The sequence below is a fragment of the Chiloscyllium plagiosum genome, unplaced genomic scaffold (genome assembly GCF_037043375.1).
Source record: "Chiloscyllium plagiosum isolate Xiang-an unplaced genomic scaffold, Cpla_swu_hap1 HiC_scaffold_1, whole genome shotgun sequence".
Lineage (NCBI taxonomy): Eukaryota > Metazoa > Chordata > Chondrichthyes > Orectolobiformes > Hemiscylliidae > Chiloscyllium > Chiloscyllium plagiosum.
The window spans coordinates 35072811-35093964 of NW_028270139.1; the positions used below are offsets into that span (position 1 = coordinate 35072811).

The window sequence follows — 21154 nt, forward strand, 5'->3', positions numbered from 1 at the left end:
CATTCTCGCATTCTCGCAGTCTCTCGCTCTCTCGCTCTCTCGCGCTCTCGCTCTCTCTCGCGCTCTCGCTCTCTCTCGCGCTCTCGCTCTCTCTCGCGCTCTCGCTCTCTCTCGCTCTCTCGCGCTCTCTCGCGCTCTCTCGCGCTCTCTCGCGCTCTCGCTCTCTCTCGCGCTCTCGCTCTCTCTCGCGCTCTCGCGCTCTCTCGCGCTCTCGCTCTCTCTCGCGCTCTCGCTCTCTCTCGCGCTCTCGTGCTCTCCCCCGCTCCCTCGCTCCCACGCGCTCTCTCACACAGTCTCGTGCACTCTCGCAGTCTCTCGCTGTCTTGCGCATTCTCGCAGTCTCTGTCTCGCGCTCTCTCTCGCTCTCTCGCTCTCTCGCTCTCTCGCTCTCGCGCTCTACCACGCTCTCCCGCGCTCTCCCTCGCTCTCTCTCTCGCTCTCTCGCACTCTCGCGCTCTCTCGCGCTCTCTCGCGCTCTCTCGCGCTCTCTCGCGCTCTCTCGCTCTCTCTCGCTCTCACGCTCTTTCTCGCTCTCGCGCTCCCTCGCGCTCCCTCGCGCTCTCTCGCGCTCCCTCTCGCGCTCCTTCGCGCGCTCCCTCTCGCGCTCCCTCTCGCGCTCCCTTTCACGCTCTCTCGCTCCCTCTCGCTCCCTCTCGCTCCCTCTCGCTCCCTCTCGCGCTCTCTCGCTCCCTCTCGCTCCCTCTCGCTCCGTTTCGCTCCCTCTCGCTCCCTCTCGCGCTCTCGCACTCTCACTCACTTTCTCGCTCTCACGCTCTTTCTCGCTCTCACGCTCTTTCTCGCACTCTCGCGCTCTCGCGTGCTCTCTCGCCGTCTCGCCGTCTCAACCTCTCGCCCTCTCGCCGTCTCGCCATCTCGCCGTCTCGCCCTCTCGCCGTCTCGCCGTCTCGCCGTCCCGCCCTCTCGCGCCCTCTCGCTCTCTCTCGCTCTCTCTCGCTCCCTCTCGCTCCCTCTCGCTCCCTCTCACGCTCTCTCTCACGCTCTCTCTCACGCTCTCTCTCACGCGCTCTCTCGCTCCCTCTCGCTCCCTCTCGCGCTCTCTCGCTCCCTCTCGCTCCCTCTCGCGCTCTCTCGCGCTCTCTCGCGCTCTCTCGCGCTCCCTCGCGCTCCCTCGCGCTCCCTCGCGCTCCCTCGCGCTCCCTCGCGCTCCCTCGCGCTCCCTCGCGCTCCCTCGCGCTCCCTCGCGCTCTCTCGCTCCCTCTCGCGCCCTCTCGCTCCCTCCCTCGCTCCCTCGCTCTCTCGCGCTCTCTCGCGCTCGCTCTCTCGCGCTCTTTCTCGCTCTCGCGCTCTTTCTCGCTCTCGCGCTCTTTCTCGCTCTCGTGCTCTTTCTCGCTCTCGCGCTCTTTCTCGCGCTCTCCCTCGCTCTCCCTCGCTCTCTCTCGCTCTCTCTCGCTCTCCCTCGCTCTCCCTCGCTCTCTCTCGCTCTCTCTCGCGCTCTCTCGCGCTCTCTCGCGCTCTCTCGCGCTCTCTCTCGCTCTCTCGCGCTCTCACGCTCTCACGCTCTTTCTCGCTCCCTCTCGCTCCCTTTCTCGCTCTCGCGCTCTTTCTCGCGCTCTTCCGCGCTCTCTCGCGCTCTCTCGCGCTCTCTCGCGCTCTCTCGCGCTCTCTCGCGCTCCCTCGCGCTCCCTCGCGCTCCCTCGCTCCCTCTCGCGCGCTCTCTCGCTCCCTCTCACGCTCTCTCTCGCTTACTCTCGCTCCCTTTCACGCTCTCTCGCTCCCTTTCGCGCTCTCTCGCTCCCTTTCGCGCTCTCTCGCTCCCTTTCGCGCTCTCTCGCTCCCTCTCGCGCTCTCTCGCGCTCTCTCGCTCTCTCTCGCTCTCTCTCACGCTCTTATCGCGCTCTCTCGCTCCCTCTCGCTCCCTCTCGCTCCCTCTCGCGCGCTCTCTCGCTCCCTCTCGCGCGCTCTCTCGCTCCCTCTCGCTCTCTCTCGCGCTCTCTCGCTCTCTCTCGCGCTCTCTCGCGCTCTCTCGCGCTCTCTCGCGCTCTCTCGCGCTCTCTCGCGCTCTACCGCGCTCTCTCGCGCTCTACCGCGCTCTACCGCGCTCAACCGCGCGCTCTCGTGCTCTCGCTGTCTCTCGCTGTCTCTCGCTGTCTCGCTGTCTCGCTGTCTCGCTCTCTCGCGCTCTCTCGCGCTCTCTCGCGCTCTCTCGCGCTCTCTCGCGCTCTCTCGCGCTCTCTCGCGCTCTCTCGCGCTCTCTCGCGCTCTCTCGCGCTCTCTCGCGCTCTCTCGCTCTCTCACTCGCTCTCGCATGCTCGCCCGTACCCCCGCTACCTCGCTCCCTCGCTCCCGCGCTCTCTCGCGCTCTCTCGCTCTCTCACTCGCTCTCGCATGCTCGCCCGTACCCCCGCTACCTCGCTCCCTCGCTCCCGCACTCTCACGCGCTCTCTCACACAGTCTCGCGCACTCTCGCATTCTCGCATTCTCGCATTCTCGCATTCTCGCAGTCTCTCGCTCTCTCGCTCTCTCGCGCTCTCGCTCTCTCTCGCGCTCTCGCTCTCTCTCGCGTTCTCGCTCTCTCTCGCGTTCTCTCGCGTTCTCTCGCGCTCTCGCTCTCTCTCGCGCTCTCGCTCTCTCTCGCGCTCTCGCTCTCTCTCGCGCTCTCGCGCTCTCTCGCGCTCTCGTGCTCTCCCCCGCTCCCTCGCTCCCACGCGCTCTCTCACACAGTCTCGCGCACTCTCGCAGTCTCTCGCTGTCTTGCGCATTCTCGCAGTCTCTGTCTCGCGCTCTCTCTCGCTCTCTCGCTCTCGCGCTCTACCACGCTCTCCCGCGCTCTCCCTCGCTCTCTCTCTCGCTCTCTCGCGCTCTCACGCTCTTTCTCGCTCTCGCGCTCCCTCGCGCTCCCTCGCGCTCCCTCGCGCTCTCTCGCGCTCCCTCTCGCGCTCCCTCTCGCGCTCCCTCTCGCGCTCCCTCTCGCGCTCCTTCGCGCGCTCCCTCTCGCGCTCCCTCTCGCGCTCCCTTTCACGCTCTCTCGCTCCCTTTCGCTCCCTCTCGCTCCCTTTCGCGCTCTCTCGCTCCCTTTCGCGCTCTCTCGCTCCCTTTCGCGCTCTCTCGCTCTCTCTCGCGCTCTCTCGCTCTCTCTCGCTCTCTCTCGCGCTCTTATCGCGCTCTCTCGCTCCCTCTCGCTCCCTCTCGCGCGCTCTCTCGCTCCCTCTCGCTCCCTCTCGCTCCCTCTCGCGCGCTCTCTCGCTCCCTCTCGCTCCCTCTCGCGCTCTCTCGCGCTCTCTCGCGCTCTCTCGCGCTCTCTCGCGCTCTCTCGCTCTCTCTCGCTCTCTCTCGCGCTCTCTCGCGCTCTCTCGCGCTCTCTCGCGCTCTCTCGCGCCCTCTCGCGCCCTCTCGCGCTCTCTCGCGCTCTCTCGCGCTCTCTCGCGCTCTCTCGCGCTCTCTCGCGCTCTCTCGCTCTACCGCGCGCTCTCGTGCTCTCGCTGTCTCTCGCTGTCTCTCGCTGTCTCGCTGTCTCGCTCTCTCGCGCTCTCTCGCGCTCTCTCGCTCTCTCACTCGCTCTTGCATACTCGCCCGTACCCCCGCTACCTCGCTCCCTCGCTCCCGCACTCTCACGCGCTCTCTCACACAGTCTCGCGCACTCTCGCGTTCTCGCGTTCTCGCATTCTCGCAGTCTCGCAGTCTCTCGCTCTCTCGCTCTCTCGCTCTCTCGCGCTCTCGCTCTCTCTCGCGCTCTCGCTCTCTCTCGCGCTCTCGCTCTCTCTCGCGCTCTCGCTCTCTCTCGCGCTCTCTCGCGCTCTCTCGCGCTCTCTCGCGCTCTCTCTCGCGCTCTCGCTCTCTCTCGCGCTCTCGCTCTCTCTCGCGCTCTCGCTCTCTCTCGCGCTCTCGTGCTCTCCCCCGCTCCCTCGCTCCCACGCGCTCTCTCACACAGTCTCGCGCACTCTCGCAGTCTCTCGCTGTCTTGCGCATTCTCGCAGTCTCTGTCTCGCGCTCTCTCTCGCTCTCTCGCTCTCCCGCTCTCGCGCTCTACCACGCTCTCCCGCGCTCTCCCTCGCTCTCTCTCTCGCTCTCTCGCACTCTCTCGCACTCTCGCGCTCTCTCGCGCTCTCTCGCGCTCTCTCGCGCTCTCTCGCGCTCTCTCGCGCTCTCTCGCGCTCTCTTGCGCTCTCTCGCTCTACCGCGCTCTCTCGTGCTCTCGCTGTCTCTCGCTGTCTCTCGCTGTCTCTCGCTGTCTCTCGCTGTCTCGCTGTCTCGCTCTCTCGCGCTCTCTCGCGCTCTCTCGCGCTCTCTCGCGCTCTCTCGCGCTCTCTCGCGCTCTCTCGCGCTCTCTCGCTCTCTCACTCGCTCTCGCATGCTCGCCCGTACCCCCGCTACCTCGCTCCCTCGCTCCCGCACTCTCACGCGCTCTCTCACACAGTCTCGCGCACTCTCGCATTCTCGCATTCTCGCAGTCTCTCGCTCTCTCGCTCTCTCGCGCTCTCGCTCTCTCTCGCGCTCTCGCTCTCTCTCGCTCTCTCTCGCGCTCTCTCGCGCTCTCTCGCGCTCTCTCGCGCTCTCGCTCTCTCTCGCGCTCTCGCGCTCTCTCGCGCTCTCGCTCTCTCTCGCGCTCTCGCTCTCTCTCGCGCTCTCGTGCTCTCCCCCGCTCCCTCGCTCCCACGCGCTCTCTCACACAGTCTCGTGCACTCTCGCAGTCTCTCGCTGTCTTGCGCATTCTCGCAGTCTCTGTCTCGCGCTCTCTCTCGCTCTCTCGCTCTCTCGCTCTCGCGCTCTACCACGCTCTCCCGCGCTCTCCCTCGCTCTCTCTCTCGCTCTCTCGCACTCTCTCGCACTCTCGCGCACTCTCGCGCTCTCTCGCTCTCACGCTCTTTCTCGCTCTCGCGCTCCCTCGCGCTCCCTCGCGCTCCCTCGCGCTCTCTCGCGCTCCCTCTCGCGCTCCCTCTCGCGCTCCTTCGCGCGCTCCTTCGCGCGCTCCCTCTCGCGCTCCCTTTCACGCTCTCTCGCTCCCTCTCGCTCCCTCTCGCTCCCTCTCGCGCTCTCTCGCTCCCTCTCGCTCCCTCTCGCTCCGTTTCGCTCCCTCTCGCTCCCTCTCGCGCTCTCGCACTCTCACTCACTTTCTCGCTCTCACGCTCTTTCTCGCTCTCACGCTCTTTCTCGCACTCTCGCGCTCTCGCGTGCTCTCTCGCCGTCTCGCCGTCTCAACCTCTCGCCCTCTCGCCGTCTCGCCATCTCGCCGTCTCGCCCTCTCGCCGTCTCGCCGTCTCGCCGTCCCGCCCTCACGCGCCCTCTCGCTCTCTCTCGCTCTCTCTCGCTCCCTCTCGCTCCCTCTCGCTCCCTCTCACGCTCTCTCTCACGCTCTTTCTCACGCTCTCTCTCACGCGCTCTCTCGCTCCCTCTCGCGCTCTCTCGCTCCCTCTCGCGCTCTCTCGCGCTCCCTCGCGCTCCCTCGCGCTCCCTCGCGCTCCCTCGCGCTCCCTCGCGCTCCCTCGCGCTCCCTCGCGCTCCCTCGCGCTCCCTCGCGCTCCCTCGCGCTCCCTCGCGCTCCCTCGCTCCCTCTCGCGCCCTCTCGCTCCCTCCCTCGCTCCCTCGCTCTCTCGCGCTCTCTCGCGCTCGCTCTCTCGCGCTCTTTCTCGCTCTCGCGCTCTTTCTCGCTCTCGCGCTCTTTCTCGCTCTCGCGCTCTTTCTCGCTCTCGTGCTCTTTCTCGCTCTCGCGCTCTTTCTCGCGCTCTCCCTCGCTCTCCCTCGCTCTCTCTCGCTCTCTCTCGCTCTCTCTCGCTCTCCCTCGCTCTCTCTCGCTCTCCCTCGCGCTCTCTCGCGCTCTCTCGCGCTCTCTCGCGCTCTCTCGCGCTCTCTCGCGCTCTCTCGCGCTCTCTCGCGCTCTCGCGCTCGCTCTCTCGCGCTCTCACGCTCTCACGCTCTTTCTCGCTCCCTCTCTCGCTCTCGCGCTCTTTCTCGCGCTCTTCCGCGCTCTCTCGCGCTCTCTCGCGCTCTCTCGCGCTCTCTCGCGCTCTCTCGCGCTCTCTCGCTCCCTCTCGCGCGCTCTCTCGCTCCCTCTCACGCTCTCTCTCGCTTACTCTCGCTCCCTTTCACGCTCTCTCGCTCCCTTTCGCGCTCTCTCGCTCCCTTTCGCGCTCTCTCGCTCCCTTTCGCGCTCTCTCGCTCCCTCTCGCGCTCTCTCGCGCTCTCTCGCTCTCTCTCGCTCTCTCTCGCGCTCTTATCGCGCTCTCTCGCTCCCTCTCGCTCCCTCTCGCGCGCTCCCTCGCTCCCTCTCGCTCCCTCTCGCGCTCTCTCGCGCTCTCTCGCGCTCTCTCGCTCTCACGCGCTCTCTCGCGCTCTCTCGCGCTCTCTCGCGCTCTACCGCGCTCTCTCGCGCTCTACCGCGCTCTACCGCGCTCAACCGCGCGCTCTCGTGCTCTCGCTGTCTCTCGCTGTCTCGCTGTCTCGCTGTCTCGCGCTCTCTCGCGCTCTCTCGCGCTCTCTCGCGCTCTCTCGCGCTCTCTCGCGCTCTCTCGCTCTCTCTCGCTCTCTCACTCGCTCTCGCATGCTCGCCCGTACCCCCGCTACCTCGCTCCCTCGCTCCCTCGCTCCCGCGCTCTCTCGCGCTCTCTCGCTCTCTCACTCGCTCTCGCATGCTCGCCCGTACCCCCGCTACCTCGCTCCCTCGCTCCCGCACTCTCACGCGCTCTCTCACACAGTCTCGCGCACTCTCGCATTCTCGCAGTCTCTCGCTCTCTCGCTCTCTCGCGCTCTCGCTCTCTCTCGCGCTCTCGCTCTCTCTCGCGTTCTCGCTCTCTCTCGCGTTCTCTCGCGTTCTCTCGCGTTCTCTCGCGCTCTCGCTCTCTCTCGCGCTCTCGCTCTCTCTCGCGCTCTCGCTCTCTCTCGCGCTCTCGCGCTCTCTCGCGCTCTCGTGCTCTCCCCCGCTCCCTCGCTCCCACGCGCTCTCTCACACAGTCTCGCGCACTCTCGCAGTCTCTCGCTGTCTTGCGCATTCTCGCAGTCTCTGTCTCGCGCTCTCTCTCGCTCTCTCGCTCTCGCGCTCTACCACGCTCTCCCGCGCTCTCCCTCGCTCTCTCTCTCGCTCTCTCGCGCTCTCACGCTCTTTCTCGCTCTCGCGCTCCCTCGCGCTCCCTCGCGCTCCCTCGCGCTCTCTCGCGCTCCCTCTCGCGCTCCCTCTCGCGCTCCCTCTCGCGCTCCCTCTCGCGCTCCTTCGCGCGCTCCCTCTCGCGCTCCCTCTCGCGCTCCCTTTCACGCTCTCTCGCTCCCTTTCGCTCCCTCTCGCTCCCTTTCGCGCTCTCTCGCTCCCTTTCGCGCTCTCTCGCTCCCTTTCGCGCTCTCTCGCTCCCTTTCGCGCTCTCTCGCTCTCTCTCGCGCTCTCTCGCTCTCTCTCGCTCTCTCTCGCGCTCTTATCGCGCTCTCTCGCTCCCTCTCGCTCCCTCTCGCGCGCTCTCTCGCTCCCTCTCGCTCCCTCTCGCTCCCTCTCGCGCGCTCTCTCGCTCCCTCTCGCTCCCTCTCGCGCTCTCTCGCGCTCTCTCGCGCTCTCTCGCGCTCTCTCGCGCTCTCTCGCGCTCTCTCGCTCTCTCTCGCTCTCTCTCGCGCTCTCTCGCTCTCTCTCGCTCTCTCTCGCGCTCTCTCGCGCTCTCTCGCGCCCTCTCGCGCTCTCTCGCGCTCTCTCGCGCTCTCTCGCGCTCTCTCGCGCTCTCTCGCTCTACCGCGCGCTCTCGTGCTCTCGCTGTCTCTCGCTGTCTCTCGCTGTCTCTCGCTGTCTCTCGCTGTCTCTCGCTGTCTCTCGCTGTCTCTCGCTGTCTCGCTGTCTCGCTCTCTCGCGCTCTCTCGCGCTCTCTCGCGCTCTCGCATACTCGCCCGTACCCCCGCTACCTCGCTCCCTCGCTCCCGCACTCTCACGCGCTCTCTCACACAGTCTCGCGCACTCTCGCGTTCTCGCGTTCTCGCATTCTCGCAGTCTCTCGCTCTCTCGCTCTCTCGCTCTCTCGCTCTCTCGCGCTCTCGCTCTCTCTCGCGCTCTCGCTCTCTCTCGCGCTCTCGCTCTCTCTCACGCTCTCTCGCGCTCTCTCGCGCTCTCTCGCGCTCTCTCTCGCGCTCTCGCTCTCTCTCGCGCTCTCGCTCTCTCTCGCGCTCTCGTGCTCTCCCCCGCTCCCTCGCTCCCACGCGCTCTCTCACACAGTCTCGCGCACTCTCGCAGTCTCTCGCTGTCTTGCGCATTCTCGCAGTCTCTGTCTCGCGCTCTCTCTCGCTCTCTCGCTCTCCCGCTCTCGCGCTCTACCACGCTCTCCCGCGCTCTCCCTCGCTCTCTCTCTCGCTCTCTCGCACTCTCTCGCACTCTCTCGCTCTCTCGCGCTCTCTCGCGCTCTCTCGCGCTCTCTCGCGCTCTCTCGCGCTCTCTCGCGCTCTCACGCTCTTTCTCGCTCTCGCGCTCCCTCGCGCTCCCTCGCGCTCCCTCGCGCTCTCTCGCGCTCCCTCTCGCGCTCCCTCTCGCGCTCCCTCTCGCGCTCTCTCGCGCTCTCTCGCGCTCTCTCGCGCTCTCTCGCGCTCTCTCGCTCTCTCACTCGCTCTCGCATGCTCGCCCGTACCCCCGCTACCTCGCTCCCTCGCTCCCGCACTCTCACGCGCTCTCTCACACAGTCTCGCGCACTCTCGCATTCTCGCATTCTCGCAGTCTCTCGCTCTCTCGCTCTCTCGCGCTCTCGCTCTCTCTCGCGCTCTCGCTCTCTCTCGCGCTCTCGCTCTCTCTCGCGCTCTCGCTCTCTCTCGCGCTCTCTCGCGCTCTCTCGCGCTCTCTCGCGCTCTCTCGCGCTCTCTCGCGCTCTCTCGCGCTCTCGCTCTCTCTCGCGCTCTCGCTCTCTCTCGCGCTCTCGTGCTCTCCCCCGCTCCCTCGCTCCCACGCGCTCTCTCACACAGTCTCGCGCACTCTCGCAGTCTCTCGCTGTCTTGCGCATTCTCGCAGTCTCTGTCTCGCGCTCTCTCTCGCTCTCTCGCTCTCTCGCTCTCTCGCTCTCCCGCTCTCGCGCTCTACCACGCTCTCCCGCGCTCTCCCTCGCTCTCTCTCTCGCTCTCTCGCACTCTCTCGCACTATCGCGCTCTCTCGCGCTCTCTCGCGCTCTCTCGCGCTCTCTCGCGCTCTCTCGCGCTCTCTCGCGCTCTCTCGCGCTCTCTCGCGCTCTCGCGCTCTCACGCTCTTTCTCGCTCTCGCGCTCCCTCGCGCTCCCTCGCGCTCCCTCGCGCTCCCTCGCGCTCCCTCGCGCTCCCTCGCGCTCCCTCTCGCGCTCCCTCTCGCGCTCCCTTTCACGCTCTCTCGCTCCCTCTCGCTCCCTCTCGCTCCCTCTCGCTCCGTTTCGCTCCCTCTTGCGCTCTCGCACTCTCACTCACTTTCTCGCTCTCACGCTCTTTCTCGCTCTCACGCTCTTTCTCGCACTCTCGCGCTCTCGCGTGCTCTCTCGCCGTCTCGCCCTCTCGCCGTCTCGCCGTCTCGCCTTCTCGCCGTCCCGCCCTCTCGCGCTCTCTCGCGCTCTCGCGCTGTCATGCTCTTTCTCGCTCTCGCGCTCCCTCGCGCTCCCTCGCGCTCCCTCGCGCTCCCTCGCGCTCCCTCTCGCGCTCCCTCTCGCGCTCCCTCTCGCGCTCCTTCGCGCGCTCCCTCTCGCGCTCCCTCTCGCGCTCCCTTTCACGCTCTCTCGCTCCCTCTCGCTCCCTCTCGCTCCCTCTCGCGCTCTCTCGCTCCCTCTCGCTCCCTCTCGCTCCCTCTCGCTCCGTTTCGCTCCCTCTCGCTCCCTCTCGCGCTCTCGCACTCTCACTCACTTTCTCGCTCTCACGCTCTTTCTCGCTCTCACGCTCTTTCTCGCACTCTCGCGCTCTCGCGTGCTCTCTCGCCGTCTCGCCGTCTCAACCTCTCGCCCTCTCGCCGTCTCGCCCTCTCGCCGTCTCGCCGTCTCGCCGTCTCGCCGTCTCGCCCTCTCGCCGTCTCGCCCTCTCGCCGTCTCGCCGTCTCGCCTTCTCGCCGTCCCGCCCTCTCGCGCCCTCTCGCTCTCTCTCGCTCCCTTTCGCTCCCTCTCGCTCCCTCTCGCTCTCTCTCACGCTCTCTCTCACGCTCTCTCTCACGCTCTCTCTCGCGCTCTCTCGCTCCCTCTCGCGCTCTCGCACTCTCACGCTCTTTCTCGCTCTCACGCTCTTTCTCGCTCTCACGCTCTTTCTCGCTCTCGCGCTCTCGCGTGCTCTCTCGCCCACTCGCCCACTCGCCCACTCGCCCACTCGCCCACTCGCCCACTCGCCCTCTCGCCCTCTCGCGCCCTCTCGCGCGCACTCTGTCTCGCGCTCTCCCTCGCTCTCCCTCGCTTTCCCTCGCTCTCCCTCGCTCTCCCTCGCTCTCCCTCGCTCTCCCTCGCTCTCCCTCGCTCTCTCTCGCTCTCTCGCGCTCTCTCGCGCTCTCTCGCGCTCTCCCTCGCTCTCCCTCGCTCTCCCTCGCTCTCCCTCGCTCTCCCTCGCTCTCCCTCGCTCTCTCTCGCGCTCTCTCGCGCTCTCTCGCGCTCTCTCGCGCTCTCGCTCTCTCGCGCTCTCGCTCTCTCGCGCTCTCGCTCGCTCGCTCTCAGTCTCAATCGCGCTCTTGCACTCTAACGCTCTTTCTCGCTCTCACGCTCTTTCTCGCTCTCACGCTCTCTCGCGCTCTCGCGTGCCCTCTCGCCCTCTCGCCCCCTCGCCTCCTCGCCCCCTCGCCCCCTCGCCCCCTCGCCCCCTCGCGCCCTCTCGCCCCCTTCTCGCGCGCACTCTGTCTCGCGCTCTCCCTCGCTCTCCCTCGCTCTCCCTCGCTCTCCCTCGCTCTCCCTCGCTCTCCCTCGCTCTCCCTCGCTCTACCTTGCTCTACCTCGCTCTCCCTCGCTCTCCCTCGCTCGCCCTCGCTCTCTCTCGCTCTCTCGCTCTCTCGCTCTCTCTCGCTCTCTCTCGCTCTCTCTCGCTCTCTCTCGCTCTCTCTCGCTCTCTCTCGCTCTCTCTCGCTCTCTCTCGCTCTTTCTCGCTCTCGCGCTCTTTCTCGCTCTTACTCCCTCTCGCTCCCTCTCGCTCCCTCTCGCTCCCTCTCGCTCCCTCTCGCGCTCTACGCGCTCCCTCTCGCGCTCTACGCGCTCCCTCTCGCGCTCTACGCGCTCTACGCGCTCTACGCGCTCTACGCGCTCTACGCGCTCTACGCGCTCTCTCGCGCTCTCTCGCTCTCGCACTCACACGCACTTTCTCGCGCTCTTTCTCGCTCTCGCGCTCTCTCGCGTGCTCTCTCGCCCTCTCGCCCTCTCGCGCCCTCTCGCGCCCTCTCGCGCCCTCTCGCGCCGTCTCGCACCGTCTCGCCCCGTCTCGCCCCGTCTCGCCCCGTCTCGCCCCGTCTCGCCCCGTCTCGCGCCATCTCGCGCCATCTCGCGCCCTATCGCGCGCGCTCTCTCTCGCGCTCCCTCTCGTGCTCCCTCTCGCGCTCCCTCTCGCACTCTCTCTCACACTCACTCTCTCACAGACTCTCACAGACTCTCACAGTCTCTCACAGTCTCTCACAGTCTCTCACAGTCTCTCACACACTCTCACACACTCTCACACACTCTCACACACTCTCACACACTCTCACAGTCTCTTACAGTCTCTCACACACTCTCACACACTCTCACACACTCTCACACACTCTCTCACACTCTCTCACACTCTCTCACACACTCTCACACACTCTCACACACTCTCACACACTCTCACACACTCTCACAGTCTCTCACAGTCTCTCACAGTCTCTCACACACTCTCTCACACTCTCTCACACTCACACTCTCTCTCACTCTGGCTCTCGCGCACTCTCTCGCGCGGTCTCGCGCACTCTCTCGCGCGGTCTCGCGCACTCTCTCGCGCACTCTCTCGCGCGGTCTCTCGCGGTCTCTCGCGGTCTCTCGCGGTCTCTCGCGGTCTCTCGCGCTCTGTCGCGCTCTGTCGCGCTCTCTCGCGGACTCTCGCACTCTCTCGCGCACTCTCACTCTCACTCTCACTCTCACTCTCACTCTCACTCACTCACTCACTCTCCCACTCTCCCACTCTCCCACTCTCTCCCACTCTCCCACTCTCTCCCACTCTCCCACTCTCCCACTCTCCCACTCTCCCACTCTCCCACTCTCTCCCACTCTCCCACTCTCCCACTCTCCCACTCTCACTCGCGCACTCTCTCTCGCACTCTCTCTCGCGCACTCTCTCTCACGCACTCTCTCACGTGCACTCTCTCACGTGCACTCTCTCACGTGCACTCTCTCTCGCGCACTCTCTCTCGCGCACTCTCTCTCGCGCACTCTCTCTCGCGCACTCTCTCTCGCGCACTCTCTCTCGCGCACTCTCTCTCGCGCACTCTCTCTCGCGCACGCTCTCTCGCGCTCTCTCGCGCGCTCTCTCTCGCGCTCTCTCTCTTGTGCACGCTCTCTCGCGCACGCTCTCTCGCGCACGCTCTCTCTCGCGCTCTCTCTCGCGCACGCCCTCTCTCGCGCTCTCTCTCGCTCTCTCTCTCGCGTGCTCTCTCTCGCGTGCTCTCTCTCGCGTGCTCTCTCTCGCGTGCTCTCTCTCGCGCACTCTCTTGCGCGCTCTCTCTCGCGCGCACTCTCTCGCGCACTCTCTCGCGCTCTCTCTCACTCCCTCTCGCGCACCCTCTCGCGCACCCTCTCGCGCACCCTCTCGCGCACCCTCTCGCGCACCCTCTCGCGGACCCTCTCGCGGACCCTCTCGCGCACCCTCTCTCGCACCCTCTCTCGCACTCCCACTCTCTCCCACTCTCTCCCACTCTCTCCCACTCTCTCCCACTCTCTCGCAGTCCCTCACACACTCTCTCGCGCTCTCTCGCGCTCTCTCGCGCACTCTCTCGCGCACTCTCTCGCGCACTCTCTCTCGCACTCTCTCTCGCACTCTCTCTCGCTCGCTCTCTCGCTCGCTCTCTCTCACGCTGTCTCTCACGCTGTCTCTCACGCGCTCTCTCACGCGCTCTCTCACGCTCTCTCGCCCGCTCTCTCTCGCCCGCTCTCTCTCGCCCGCTCTCTCTCGCCCGCTCTCTCTCGCCTGCGCTCTCTCGCCCTCTCTCTCCCGCCCGCTCTCTCTCGCCCTCTCTCTCTCTCGCCCTCTCTCTCTCGCCCTCTCTCTCTCTCGCCCTCTCTCTCTCTCGCCCTCTCTCTCTCTCGCCCTCTCTCTCTCTCGCCCTCTCTCTCTCTCGCCCTCTCTCTCTCTCTCGCTGTCTCTGTCTCGCTGTCTCTGTCTCTCTCTCTTACACGAGTATGCACACAGGCACACACACTTGCTGTGAACAGCCAAGAACTGGGCCGTAAATCAACCTCTGTCAGCTGGAGCCTTACTTAAACAGACCCTTTGTTCATTTCCAAAAGTCTAATTATCCTACAGGCCTTATCTAAAATGTTTAATAGTCTAGTAACACTATGACTATTCTCTGCTATTTTACTTTTAATCATCCACTCCCAATCTGCCGTCTTTCTAAACAGGTCTATCAGCGCTTCCAGTAAAACAATTTCTCCTTCTTTATTCTGCCCTATTTATCTATAGGGTCTTATATTCACCAGCGTGGACGTTTTACTCAGATAATTGCTGTGTTCTGTTCTTACTCACCCCTTACCCCACTGCGCAGTTTTCTTGACCAATTCTCCACATCTCCTTCAGCAGCAATTTACCCCTTGCCTTTGGATCTTGGTTCGGAGAGACCCTCCGGCAGGTTCCCGCACCTCTGAGTCCCCAATGACCACTCCAAGCCAACAGAATATAGTCTGAATTCACAACAAAAATGCTAACCATTTTTTTTTGTTAGGTACTCTTATTCTGTCAGTCTCAGGAGTTCCCCCGGTGGACCAAGAAGCGCCCTGTTACTGCTGCCCTCTGTCCAGGTGGGTCTGTGCATGACCCTGCTTGCAGCGCCAAATTTGCTGTGGAGAAAATAGAGAATCACTGGGAGACACAGAGAGTTCCTCAAGTAGGTCTTTTATTTGCAAACAAAAAGCAGTGACACTGAGAAAGCAGATTGTCGAATGCCCACGAACCTCAGGTCCGTGGATTTTTATATTTTTTTTTTATCATGTTTCTGTTAGCTTATCAGCATGTCTAACTATATTAATCAAAGTTCCTAACTCTCGCTACACAATAAACCAATGATGTTAGTTCCCATTATCTCTTTAGTTGTACATTCTACTTAATGTTATTCTAATGTCGTGGTTAGATATTTATTGCTGACTCTGCTACAGAGATCTTCTATCCCAGACTAACCTGTCATGATAGATATTTAGCTATTCCATCTATTACAATAGTCTCCTGTCTCAAGCAGACTCTACTAACTATTAATTAGATATTTTAATGTCATGTCCCAAATATTTAGGGTCCCAATCCTGTCATAATAACACTTAACAAAGAAACTTGCTTTATTACTTGTGTTTTCTCATCTCGCCATAGTGACCTTTCAGCCTTAACCATACTCTGCTAATTGGTGTAAGAGCATTCCACTATTCTTATCCCATCCTGCCTTCCACAGACCACAGATTGCCAATGGTCTTCATGCTTTAGCCCTTCCCATGCTTTCATGTTCTTTATTTTCCATACTTGCCATTTAACAATCAAGCCTGAATATTATCCACATATTGCTTCACATGGACACACTGCTTCAATCTCCACTGTAAATGGTACTGAACTCTGTGCATTCATCAGGGAACGCCCCTACTTGATTTCTAAGCAGAAGTAATTGATGAAAGAGCTGAAAATCTCTTGGTCCAGGACATTATCTGCAGTGATGTCCTGGCAATGAGATGATTGACCTTGCAAAAATCATAACCATCTTCTTTTTTTGCGAGGTAGGATTCTGACCAGCAGAGTGGTTTCTCTTTGATTCCCATCATCTACAGTTTTTATGGAGTTTCTTAATGGTGACACGTTGCCTTACAGTCAAGAACAATTTCTCTCTTCACCTCATGAGCTGTTTTGTTCTTTCTAAGGATGAACATTACCTATCTGGATATTGTACAGGTTTTAATTACTTTGGCCATGTAATGCTAAGAATGAGTTGCCAATGGTGTTGAATGTTGTGCAATATTCAGCAAACGTCCCCACTTCTGATACTAAGATGTGGAGAAGATCTTTGAAGCAGCTACCAGTCAGCAGAAAGTTTTCCATTAATTCCCATTGACTCCAATTTTGCTGGGGCTACTTGATGCTATACTCAGTCAAATGAGCACCTGGATGCAGATCTGAATAGGAAGGGTTTGGAGGGATGTGGGCCGGGTGCTAGCAAGTGGGGCGAGGTTTGTATTTTCAATTACAAAGATCCCAAGCTCCAGAATTCCTACCCAAAATCTCTCTGCCTCATCATCTTGCTCTCCTGCTTTATAACATTATTTTATAACCTATTTTTGACAAACCCCATGGTCATCTAACTTAATGTCTGTGTCATTCTTTGTTATAATCTGCAGCTGTGAAGTGCCTAAGGATGTTTCATCACTCATGAGATTGAGGGTCATTGTAAAAAAACAAATTTGATGCTTAAGATAAACAAAGAGCAGGGAACAGTGAACCCACCATATTCACTGTAGTGTAGTTTTAAGTACATAAAAAAGAATTTAAAACAGTTTGTGTTAGGATATTATAATATGACAATAATTCAGTTAAACCTTCAAAGCATTTCAAAGGCAGATAAATCTGTAATATCTTGAACTGGTTGGCAACATATCTTTAAGTCAGTATATTTTAGTCACACAACCAATGTATTGAATTCTACTCAATGGATTAAGTACTGGTTTTTTATGTTGCTTTAGATGCAAGTAGGCTATATTAGTTTGCTGCCAACATGTACTAAAGATGTAAATGGACCTTTGTTGAAGTGCCCATATGGTTCTTTCATTTATGTATTTGAATATGTGGCTACATATATTGAGTTTCAAAGAAGTAATCTGGTTTCTTGTCAAAATGTACTGAATTGAATGTTGTTCACTGTCTGTGGTTTTAATACTATGGCTATAATTCTTATCTGATTCAGTTTTAGCAAAAGCTAAATTATTCCAAGGATTTGTCCATTCTCCAGTATTTTGCACTGCTTTGTACCAACTATGGTTCCCGGGACTTTTCCTGAGCTGCAACTGCTCTGAACAGCTCCCAGGGATTTTCAGAGCCATAGCTGCTGTAGTTGGCCCAGCATCTCATCAGTATGGAGCCTGTTTCCCTGTTGCAGAAGACTCCGTCACATGAGCTTACATTTTGCTTACTATGTGATCAGGTTTTCAGTTGACCAGCACCATACAGGCATTCTAGATGGTCGTGTTCTGCCCAGTCACTGCAGTTGCTGAGAAGAATCAGTGCTGGACTTTGCACATAAATGTGTCCTGTTTTGTGAATGTGCTGGAACATCTAAGGCTGGTAGGAATTGTAGTCCTTTACTTTGACCTGTAAGAAAGATAACTAGTAACTGTTAGCTGACTAACTGTTAAATATGTCCAAATCTCTTTTCAATTTTTAGTACGTGATTTAAATCTAATTTATATTGTAGTATGGTTCCAAGTAAGGATGGTATGTGACTTGGAGGGAAACTTGCAGTTGCTAATGTTGCTGTGCATCTACTGCCCATTCATTTTCATGGGTTTGTGATCACAAACTTGTAGTATATTGATGTTTCATAGCAATTTTCTCATAAGCTGAGAAATAGCAGATTACATGTGGAGCAAAAGGTAATTTGATTAAGAAAGTGTACAGTTGTGACAGTCGGGGATGGGGGTCACTAATACCAGAGAACAAACAGGCTGTTGGCAGGGAATGTTTCGTCGGGGCAGAATCCTGCTTTCTAGCTGAGGTGTTAGGGAACTTTTCCCTGGGAGTTTGTAACTGCTGTTCCATCTTCCATTTGCCTAATGAGGACTGGTCAATGAAATTTGCTTGGGGACCAACCAATGAAAACTACTGCCCATAATATCTGCTCAATGAGAATTGCCAATAAAGAAAACATGTCTGCCTTTGATCATATGTTATATCAATCACGAAAGTCAGGTTGATATTCCTATTTGAGCTGTCTGAACAGAAGGCATTATGAAAGGTAGAAACAGTCTAAAAAGGATTGGTGCTTTAAATGCTATATGAGGACATTTTAAACATGTTAATTTTTTTCCATGGCATCAAGAATCATAAAAATACTGCTTTACTTAGCTTCTGTGGTTAGCAGTACAGTACAATGAAAGGAATACTAAAGTTAATGGCATTAGTGGAAGAAATAGGACTCTGGCTGCCTTGTCACTACTGCTAATCAACAGAGGGTGGCAGTGGTGTGCAAGGAAATGCCAATAACAGATGGCACTGGTTCACTAGCTAAGAAAAAAATTGTACCTTATACTTCTATTAGAGTCATAGAGATTCATATACCCATCTGGAGCATTTGTGAACTGCTGTTACTATTGACAATGAAATAAGCATTCTTATTGTAAATGGAATTGTTAAAATAGATTTGACTTGCTTTTCACAAAGCAGTGTTACATCTGGGTTCATGTGAGTGGCTGTGCTGTGTTTTCGCTCATTGACATTAGCTTACTGCAAATCTGATGAAACCTGTATTTATTCAGGGCCCACACCTTGTTATATGTAAAATCAGTTCAGAGAAGACAAGCTCCACAAAAAAGGCACAACTGAAATCCCAGGCTGCTTTGATAGGGTTTAATCTGGAACTATTGATTTGTTAACAGCAGATGCATAACTTCATGGTTAATTTACCCGCCTACCCAGTATAAAATTTCAGATTTGGTACAGGCAGATAAAGTGTACCTGCTGGATTTTATGAGCAACCAGCTTCACCTTGCACCACCCCCTCCACAAAACCAAGAAAGACCAGGTCCGAACCTATGATTTGATTTCTTTTGTGTGCAATGATTATCAATAATGAGACATAGAATCATAGGCCCACATCACTGACCCTCCGAAGAGTTACCCATCCATACGCATTCCCCTCCCCTATTATCCTATATTTACCCCTGCCTAATGCACCTAACCTACGCATCTCTGAACAGTATGGGCAATTTAGCACGTCCAATTCACTTAACCTGCACATCTTTGGATTGTGGGAGGAAACTGGAGCACCCAGAGGAAACCCATGCAATACAGGGGGAGACTGTGCAAATTCCACACAGACAGCTGGAATTGAACCCTGGTGCTGAAGCAGCAGTGCTAACCACTGAGCCACTAGATGTGATCTAAACTGGTCCCAGATGAGTAAACTCTTTTCCTTGTGTAGTCCACCAGGTTATAAATTCCAAATTTCCTTTATCCATTTTCGACATCCATATGGACGACAATTTCTTTTGGAAATTTCTCCTTTGGCAAACATGATATAGGAAACTAAGTGATCCCATACATAACAGTTAAGTTAAATCACTGTAGTACCCCTGCTACATCTGATCATGGAGGATAGTGAATTATTAACCAGCTAATGGGAAGAGGAAAAGCTCTATTGAATGCCCCTAATTTTGGATGATGATGGATCCTATCAGTGCTAACAACAAGGCTGGATCTTCAGCAAGAAATGGCAGGCGGAAATCCATCTTGACCTCTTGAAGCTAAGATGTTCATATAATATCAAGAAATGCTCATTCTGCTTAGCAAAACTATACAGCTCAATTATGTTCTGACTGTAGCACTGGAGATTTGTGCCATGGCTAGCCATACCTCTAGCCGAATTGTTCCATTCGAGCTACAACACTGCCATTAACTGACCATTTGGAAAATTACCCAGGCAGAACTAATCCACAGAAAGTACAGTGATGGAAGGTGTTATCCACAGTGCTTTCAAGTAGAACTATCTCAGCTTGGTTTGCGTTCTGCCAGAGTTATTTGACTCCAAATCACATTTAAAGCTTTGTTCCAAACAAACATAGATTAAAAAAAGTTGTGTGTAGTGCTGGAAAAGCACATCAGACCAAGCAGCATCCGAGGAGCAGTAGAATCGACATTTCGGGCATAAGCTCTTCCTGATTAAGGGCTTATGCTCGAAATGTTGATTCTCTTGCTCCTCAGATGCTGCCTGACCTACTATGCTTTTCCAGCACCACACGCTTGACTCTGAACTGCAGCATCTGCAGTCCTGACTTTCTCCTAGTAGATTAAAAAAAAAGTTGAATTCCAGTGGTGTGGGGTATCTGTTCCTGACATCAAGTAAACATTTGACTGAGTGTGGCATCATCCACTTTGAATGTCTGGTTGAAGATTGTTGCAAATGCTTCTACCTTATGTTTTGCATTGATGTGCTGGATTCCCCCATTATTGAGGATGAGGATGTTTGTGATACCTTCTTCAGTGAGTTGCTTAATTGTGCTCAACCACTCACAACTAGATTTAGCAGGACTGCCAGACATAGATCTGAACTACTAGTTGGAGAATCATTTACCTTTTGTCTATCACTTGCTGCTTAAGATGTCTGGAATGCAAGTTGTCCTGTTTTATAACTTCACCAGATTGATACCTCAGTTGTATGCTTGCCTGATCTGAGTCTAGCATGCCCCCTGGCACTCTTGCTTGAACTGAAATCTATCATTTCAATTCTGAATGACTAAGCTTTAAGCAAGGCTTTACTGGGATAAATAGTTGATGTTACATAATTCAGCAATGTGGTTGAAACTAGTATTTGTTTTGTACCTGGGGCCAGTGAAGTTTTTTGTTTTGGAATATTTTAAAACTAGGCTTCTCAGTATAATTTGGTTTTGCAAAGAGTCGTGGAAGTTTGCGGATTTACATGAGGGAAGGAGGTGTATATTAACTTTTGCTTTTTCTAACTTTTCCAACCTCATTGATTTCTTCGACTGCAGGGGAAGAAGCTATTTTTAGATACAAATCTGGTGAATTGTCCGTCTCTATTCAATTCACACCATTTAAAATAGTATGGGAACTGGTGGTAACATTAAGATATATAAAAAGGACAATCGAGTAGTTAATTAAAACACAATGAAGGATAGCAAGGCAGATAATGTGTCACTGCTGCAATGTGAGGAGTCCTGAATGCCATTAATAGCACTGCTCCCACAAACCAAGCCAGTCTATTGCTTTACTCTGAGACCCTCTAATTTTCATGTCAGAGAAGATTATAAACCCCTCCAATGAGTTCATGTATTGTCTGGTGTAGTCTTGAATTCAGTAATCATAGAAATCATTCTGGACCTCTTAGGAACAAGGATAGATTTTCTACTTGGGAATGACCTGGCCAGCGACCAAGTTGTAGAAGCTATGAAGCCCAGACCAGATAGGCAAACCATAAGAGACTGCATGGCCACTGTGATTAAGGGAGTCCTTACCCTTGCTAAATCGTAATTTGGTCAGGCAGGCCAAAACCTTCTTTCCAAATTTTAGAAGTGTTTGAATAGATCCCTTGTTGGTGAGAAACCTACTGTATTCACTTGTGAATTAGCCTCTGCCTAGAGCAGCAGGAGCTAACCAGTGCTTTGTGAGTTAGGATGCCCTAAAGAGTATGATAGAAATAGAAAAATCTTACACCAGGCACAAGATTTTAAGAGGAAGGAAGCCTATATCCCTGCTGGATGAGAGGTGGTCTGGCTAGCTAATGCCCAGTTAACACCTTTCACCAGCTCCTGGTGAAATGTTAAAGACCCGACATCCACATCCAACAGGACAAACATTATCCAGAAGATACCCTGCAAGGTTTGTGAGAAAACACTACATTGGTCAGTTTTCTTTCTGTTTGTCCTTTACAAGTGCACGAACATCAACTTGCCACTGCCAGACACAACCAGTACAATTTCATTTTCAACCATGCAAACAACAAAGGGCACAAATTCAACTGGGACAATGCAACCATCATAGCAAAACAGAAATGCAAGAGAATTCCTTGAAGCCTGGCACTCCAACCAGAACTCAATCAATAAACACATTGACTGGATCCCATTCACAAACCACTCAGATACAGAACTAGAAGTACCAAAACAACAGGCACATAAATACCAGGCAGGAAAGACCACCAACACTTTAGCAAAGATGCACTGACTATGCCACCTTGCGAGGCACTGAAACGTCAGCAGAAAATATATGTCAGCTTGGCGAATTAATCTACAAACTTAGCCAATGCCCTTTTATTAAATTTAAAGCGAGACCAGGTAGTATTGCAGATAGGTAAACAAATAATGAGGGAGATAAATTAACTGGTGGGAGAGCAGCAGGGCAAACATAA

The 21154-nt window shown here is 56.7% G+C and overlaps 2 protein-coding genes across 2 annotated transcripts in view; both read left to right on the forward strand.

Annotated features, from left to right (window-relative positions):
* Nucleotides 1-21154, forward strand: part of cfap299 (cilia and flagella associated protein 299) — a 694354-nt gene that overhangs the window by 95713 nt on the left and 577487 nt on the right. The gene's annotated exons all lie outside the window — the stretch shown is intronic.
* On the forward strand, nucleotides 1902-20819 carry LOC148152101 (uncharacterized; the record flags this gene model as incomplete). Its single annotated transcript, XM_087992407.1, has 11 exons — nucleotides 1902-1948; nucleotides 2463-2540; nucleotides 2729-2784; nucleotides 3632-3845; nucleotides 6677-6831; nucleotides 7669-7761; nucleotides 7916-8105; nucleotides 8630-8835; nucleotides 10864-10982; nucleotides 13775-13850; nucleotides 20683-20819. Coding segments are annotated over 11 exons (1371 nt in total), but the record flags the coding sequence as incomplete, so codon positions are not given.